At 51.2% G+C, this 7,375-nt stretch overlaps 1 protein-coding gene across 1 annotated transcript; it reads right to left on the bottom strand.

Annotated features, from left to right (window-relative positions):
* Nucleotides 1–3,289: 3,289 nt before the first annotated feature.
* Nucleotides 3,290–7,135, bottom strand: LOC113224944 (potassium voltage-gated channel subfamily S member 2). Its single transcript, XM_026454943.2, has 2 exons — nt 6,752–7,135; nt 3,290–6,139 (listed from the first exon to the last, which is right to left on the bottom strand). Exon 2 carries the CDS (start codon nt 6,095–6,097, stop codon nt 4,664–4,666), a length of 1,434 nt encoding a protein of 477 aa, XP_026310728.1. The 5' UTR covers nt 6,098–6,139; nt 6,752–7,135; the 3' UTR covers nt 3,290–4,663.
* Between the last annotated feature and the right edge of the window lie 240 nt (nt 7,136–7,375).

Here is a 7,375-nt window from a genome sequence, read left to right as displayed (position 1 = left end):
CCATACAACTCAGGGCCCCTTCTGGGGCCCAATAACCTCATGGAAACAGGTAGGGGATCTCCTATCCTTCACAAAGGCAACAAACCAAAATGAGCAGTGTTAGCCCTGAAGTTGAATGGGATCTTGGTGATTTTCCTCTGTCTAATGATTGTTAATAGCAGGAATCTGGATTCAGTGTACATAGGTGGAAATAGTGGAAATCCCAAAGGAGACACTCGCTGATGATTTTAAAACTTGATTCACTTGGATCAGAACCTAGCTCAAGCATTTCCCTGACTGCATTGTCCCTCCAAATGTCGTCTATTGTGGCCGACTGCTAAAGAGGAAATGAAACCAAATAGAAGGTTGTTTGTAAACAATGTCTCTGCTCTTCTTAAAAATAAATTAGAGATAGCAGGATCAGCTCATGGCTAGAATGAGGACATAGAGAGACATGCAGAAATTTTGTTTTTATATTGAGATGAAGAAGTGGGTAGGGTTTTAAAGATTATCTAATCCAACCTTCTCATTTTGCAGCAGTGGAAGGTGAGGCTTGGAGAGGCCACACTATGTACCTACAGTCACAGAGCTGAAGGCAAAACCCAGCAGAACCAAGTCCGCCCAGTGGCCTTCCTACTGATTCACCATGGCCTTTGATTCAGTCTATTTTAAGTGTGCCAAGAAGTGTCTCTATGTATCCCCCAGCAGTGTTCATGCCCAACCAGCCAGGACACTCAGGGTTACCCAATTTACTATGAGGGAGCTACTTCGGCAGCAGGGAGAGTGGCACTTTGGAACAGGGTAGGGCTGGCAGGGCAGGCTGACAGAGGTGCTGAGCAGGAAAGCATGCGGGAGGAAAATCCTGCAGGGGTGTCTGTTTCACAAGAGTTACAAGAATACATGACCATTCCTTCTACAAAGGAGGCTAGTGGTTCAAGATCCTAGAAAAGCAGGACCCCGCCTTTACAAAGAATAAACAACAGCTTCCCCTTCCCCCAAATTGAAAAAAAACAAAACAAAAAACCAGGCTTTCTCAGGAAATTTGGTCCCCAACTTTAAATGCCCTCCTTGTTTGCTACTGCATATGCAATTGAAGTGCCTCCAAGAGGTGCAAATAATTTTCGTCTATTTAATCTGCACACTTTTTGAGGCTGGAGTCCTGGGTGTGTCAGTATTACTGCCCATTCCCGAATTGAGGCACAGAGATGAAAGTGCAACAATCAGACATAACGGTTCCGTGCAGCCTGCATCAATGCTTGCACAGTAGTGTGTTAATGAGTGTTAAAACTGACATCTCAAATACGGCATCCTCAATTTTAAAAATTACAACTCTGTAAGAAGTCATGCTGTTAAAACATACAAGAAATATCAGTTAAGCCTTCAAGTAGCTAACACACAGCCTGTACAGATCACCGCTACCCCAAAGTGCATAACAACTTATTTTCTTTGAAATGAGGCAAGAATTAGCAGGTAGTTCAATTATCTGAGTGCTAAGATAAGTAGAAATAACAAATCCAGACGTTAAATACCAATTACTACCTTACGAGCTACAAATCAGCTCGGCATTACAACATGCCCTTCCTCACTTGCAAACCCAAGAAATGTAGGGGTTTGGCAGAAAACACAATCCTATAACCAATATGCATTTGTGCAACAGACATGTGTCACTTCCCAACCCAGCACTTCCAAAATGCGCATCACAGATATCAAAGCCTGGCCCGTATATTTGTCCCAATGGTATTGAAAGCAATAACCTTCAAATGTTGGGAGTGATGCTTCTCTCAAGCTCACAGCTGGAAACAAGTCATCTCCACTTTCTACTCTGTCCCCCTAAAGGAGGTTTACAGGTCAGTCTGACAGCCTGGTTGCCAAAGATATCACCTCATAGTTTTAGCCTTTGCTCCAAGAGCAATGCAGAAAATTAACCTGACCCTCACTGGTTAGCTTCCGGGACTAAAAGAAACTGCTGGTTAGATGTTATTTAGCAAGGTCAATCAAAGACCCTGTGGAGAGCACCTGTAAACCTCACATCTTAGTGAGACTTTAGGGAAGAGGAAGATTATTTCTCTCTGGGTCACCATTCAGTCTACATCCCTTGTGGGAATTAGCTCCATGGTTCAAGCCAGCCGGGTTGTTCTCTCTCCCACTTATCTAAAACCACCACTTGAAAAACTCAATGCTATTGGGACATTCTCATGCTCAGAAGTGACTAAAGGTCCAGGTGGGCAAGATAATATTATATAAGTATATATGTAAGTATATACGTATGTACAAGAGATGTTAAAAAGATAGTCTCTAAAGCACTTTGGGATTCCTCCAATGAAAGGCACCAGATAAATGCAAGTCATTACCAAAAAGAAAAGTCAAGCTTTCCAGCTTAACATTTGCAAAGGGTAACCACTAGGGTACCTCTTTTTTGGTGGTAAGCCTTCTTGTTTAGAAAAACCTCATGAGAGTGACTGAGTTATTCTGCCTCCTTCCTTGTTTCCACTTTGCATGTTTCCTGGTCAGTGGCCGTGGATACCAGGCTCAGTGACCCAATACCATCAGCCTTGGCAAACTGAACGGTCCTCTTAAGTCTGTACCACCACCTGCCTTCAGTGCAGCTGGGGATGATTCTGTAAATGTTATGCCTTCCAGGGCTGGAAGCATCAGCCAAAGCTAAGCGTTCCATGTGCAAATTCTGAAAAATAGTCCTGCTCCACTGATTCAGTGCCCCATTGCCTCTAAGTCATCTCACTTTTCCTGATGCTCCAGAGACATGGATGTAGACACTAGGAGACAGCCACCCCAGCCTCCCATGAGCCTCCAGTCTGATGGAAAGATTTGAACTGGGAGCTCCAGGACACAAGTGGCTAGTGAATTCATTCAATCAATCACCCACACTGTAGTAGCCATGACAACGACAAGAACACAAAGCCTTCTAAGAAGACCCTTGCCACGCCTCCACGAGGTAAGTATCATCTTCAATCAACTGAAACACAAAAAGACCTCTTAAGAAGAGTCCCAACCTTTGGATGAAAAGCCTGGATAGCTCCATGCTCAGACCCCTGGGTTCTATTGCCTTTTCAAAGATGGAACCTAATGAAAGCCCCCTGGAAAACCATCAGATTACCTTAAAGATGATGGAGAAGAATTATTTTATAGAGGAACCCAGGTTCCCCATCACAATGTTATGTGCTGGTTAACTGAACAAGAGGGGCAGGAGAATTTTGGAGGAGGAAACAGTCATCTACCTTCAATGCAAGTTTAGAAGTTCGAAAGTCTTTTGAATAGCATTAAGCTTTTCAAGTTTACAATTTTTATGACATTTTATGAACTAGCAGTTTTTTATTTTACAACTCTTTCCTTTCTCCTGGCCTCTACCCACTCACCCCCAATGAAAGGCAATTGGAATGCAAGTAAGAACTGCAGCATTTCCGCCCTGGGTAAGCCACACCACCTTCATGCACATCTATATTTTGAGTACATGCTTCCATACCACCAGGTTTCCATGTCATGGCAGGAACTCCAGGGAAAACACAACATATATACAACATACTATATCTCAGAAGCAAAATTATTTGAGTAAATTCTGCTTGGAAATAAAAGGGCTCTCATTTGATGAGCTTTCAGAGCAAGCAACAAAAGTAAGCTACTGCCCTTGCTAGCAACCTAACAAAGTTCACCTCAGGGAGACGATACAACAGTAAACTTCTTTTTAGTTGAGGAAGACAACACAACCTTACTCCTAAACATCTTAAAAAATAAATATTTCCAAAACATGCTAATATCTTAGACACAGCAAAGTTTGGTCAAATGGTCTACATCAGAAACCTCATCCAGAAATACATGTCTCTACAGTCACCCTACGAAACACGGAGGTTTGACCATGAACCAAGGGGCTCAGCCTGCACTGACTTGGCTTTAAGCACCCCACGGTCTCGACTATTTAGCTGAAGCCGCTCTGCCTAACGCATCTGTCCTTAGGGAAAAAATTCAATCTTCGCTACATGTTTAACTAACATTCTCTAAAGAGTGACATTTATGAGATGAACATCAGTGTACATCGTTCTAAAGATGATAGGTGCACCCATGCAAGCCACGGAACTACAGATCATTTATAAAAACAACATACAGACTTGCATTGGTCAAGTGTGCTTAACTTTGCATTCTCTGTTTTGGTATTAAAACTAAATGAAAGCAATGAATAAAGAGCTGAGATTTTGTTTTCACATGACTGTGAGCAAAAATCTCATGATATCCTTGCTGACCTCACAGATGCATTTCCAGTGGACAGACTTGTGGGGGCTTTTTGTACAGAACTCACACGACAACCTCAGAAACAGGAGCACAACAACTCATAGACAGTACTGGGCCACAAGCACTAGAATAGCGTACACGATGAACAGAAAAATTAGCATTCTGGGTGTACTCATCTGGCAAAAAGGTGAACATTTTATGCCCACGATGCAAAGACCAGTGAGTGTCATTTCATGGAAAGGTGCAAAGGCATGGTGTCAGACACACCACCCTCTAAAAACGATTCTAAATACTGTAAAAGAAACCTGGGTGCATATCCCATGCATCTCTCCCCTCAGGGGCTGGGCATACTCCTTACACCATAACCATAAGGTGCCTGGCTGTGCCAGAGGCACAAGAGGCAGCTCAGCAATGTGGGGTGGAGGGTGACAAGTCCTCCCAGCTAATGTAGTGAATCATTTAAACTGAGTTCACTTGGTGAGCTCCTGCTCATGTTCGTCAGGCTTGCCATGAGGGATTTAACTTTATGGGCATAATAGTCCCTTAAATTGACTGAAGGGACCTCCTTCATTCCATCTCCAAAGTCACAGCTGCGCATGGCACTCTCAAGTTGCTTTTGGCGCCGGTAAAAGTGGGAGAACTTATTGAAGATCAAGGTGATGGGCAGGACCACCACGAGGATGCCTGCCAAGATGCAGGCAGAGGCAGTCAGCTTCCCTGCCGTGGTCCCTGGGACCACATCCCCGTACCCCACTGTGGTCATACTGACAGTAGCCCACCACCAGCACGCGGGGATGGTGGCCAGGCCCTCGTTCTCCTCCTTTTCAATGGTGTAGGCCACCACGGAGAAGATGGAAATCCCCACGGAGAGGTAGAGCAAGAGCAGCCCTACTTCTTTGTAGCTGTATTTCAAAGTGGCCCCCAGGGAGCGGAGGCCCGTGGAGTGCCTGGCCAGCTTTAAGATGCGGAAGATCCGCATCAACCTCAGGACCTGGGCCACCCTGCCCAAGTTGGCTAAGGTAGGTGTGCTCTCCACCACCAGGTTCACCACTAGAGTTATGTAAAAGGGGACGATGGACATGAGGTCAATAAGGTTTAGGGCATTCTTGAAGAACTTGAGGAAGTCAGGGGCCACAGCAAACCTGGCCACCAGCTCAAATGTGAACCAGGCGATGCCAAAGTGCTCCACGATTTCGAACCTAGGGTCCTCGCCAGGGTTGCCCTGGCTATCAGGGATTTGGAAGTCAGGCAGGCTATTGAGGCACATGGTGATGATGGACCCCATCACCACCAGAATAGACAGGATGCTGAAGACCCTGCTCAGCACTGAGTAGCCAGGGTTGTCCAAGGCCAGCCACAGCTGCCTGCGGAAGTTGCCGAGGGGCTGCCCATCGAACTTGGAGGCGTCGTTGTAGAAGGCAAGGATCTCATCGAAGGAAGACGTGGTGCTCTCTTGGTCACTCTGCTCGTCCCACTTCTCCTGCTCGGGCTCCACTTTGCGACCATGGTAGCTGTAGCTGCAGCAGGAGTCAATGAAGAACTCGTTGATGCCCCAGTACTCGATCTCCTGGCTGAAGGAGAATACGCACAGCTCAGCCATGACGTGAAGCTTGCCGGTGTGATAGAAATGCAGCACGTAGGGGAAGAGCTCAGGGTTGCGGTCAAAGTAGAACTCCCGCTGGACGTCGTCGTAGTCATCGCAGAGCTCCAGAATGGCCTCGCGCGAGTGGCAGAGCAGCAGGCGGCCCAGGCGCGTCTCGGGGAAGCGCAGCAGCGTGTGCGAGCGCAGCCTCCTCTTGAAGCCGCCCACGTTGATGCGGATCTCCCCGTCCTCGACGTTGGCCTCCGACACGTCCCACAGGCTCTGGCCGGTCATGCTGGAGGCACCGGCAGCCCGCGCCGCGCGGGGGCGCTACACCTGGAAGCGGAGGGAACAGCGTCGGCAAGAGGGCCTTGCGCCCCGGCCCATCGCCCCCTCTTCCTACCCATTTCTGGCGGGCCCAGGCCTCCTAGGTGGGTCTTGGGTACTGAAGGGCACTGGGCTGGGGCAAGAGTTTGAGGGGTCTGGCTTCCTCCCAGGAAAGGCTGGGGGTAGGTATGTTTCTATTAGCACGGCTCCACCCCGGGGGTCTCGGTTGGCGCTTTGCGCGTGCGGCGTCGCGTCCCCGCGGCTCTGAGCGCCCAGGGGGCTGCGTGCTGACCTTGTCCATGGGCAGGCCTGGGAGACGCCTCCGCCCGCTCGCCGCAGACAGGAGGGACCAGAGCTGAAATACGCACGGGCAGAGCGGGGCCGACATGGGGGGCGCGTAGCTTTGGGAGGTTGGGGCGGATGCGCTGGAGTCTGGAAACCCGGGCCGGGGAAAGAGCGGGGCGGCCCGGCCTCCCCTGGGTCCAGCTCCCACACCTGCAGCCCCCGCGTCCCCGGCCCAGGTCTCACCGCCCGCCTGGCGCTATGCCCCACGGCCGCGTGCGCTGCGCCTCGCCCGGCGGGGCTGCCCGGGCTCGCCCTGCGCGTTGTGGAAGCGCTTACCTGGGAGCACCGGCGCCCGCGGCCGAGGCCGGCGGGAAACTTCCCCGACCCGCGGGCGAGCATCGCGGCGGTGGCCGCTGCCTGCTGGCGGTGCGTGCGCGGATGCGAGTGTGTGCGCCCGAGTGTGCGCCCGGCGGGCCGGCGGGCGGGGGCCGCCGAGCTTCTCCTCCCGTCTCGGGCCGGGCAAGCCGCCGCCGCCCGCAGCTGCGGAAGGCTCACAGGTGGCTGCGTGGTCCCGCCGCTCGCGGAGCCCCCTCTCCGGATCCGCGCGCCCGTCATCCGCCGAGAGAAGCAGGAGCCCGCGCCGCAGGCGCCCCGTGAACCCGGGCGGGAGCAGAGCGGGTGTGACCGGGCGCGGGCCCTGGGTTGGGCGCGGCGCGGTGGTGCTGAACGGACAGCTCCGCGCGCCTCGGCCGCCGCCCCGGGCTCGGAAGGCGCAGCCGCCGCCGCTGCTTCTCTGCGCTTCCCCAGCGCGTCACCGCGACCACCTTGCGCCCCCGGCTGGGCGCGGGGCCGACACCCCTCCCTCCCCCCCGCCCATCCCCCGGTGACAGCTGTTATTATCACCACCCCCAGGGCGCAGGCAGGGGGCTGCCTACGGTGACCTTTCCCCGCTGGGTCTGG

Source organism: Piliocolobus tephrosceles, chromosome 7 (genome assembly GCF_002776525.5).
Source record: "Piliocolobus tephrosceles isolate RC106 chromosome 7, ASM277652v3, whole genome shotgun sequence".
Classification (NCBI taxonomy): Eukaryota; Metazoa; Chordata; class Mammalia; order Primates; family Cercopithecidae; genus Piliocolobus; species Piliocolobus tephrosceles.
This window is presented reverse-complemented; position numbering and strand designations above follow the sequence as displayed.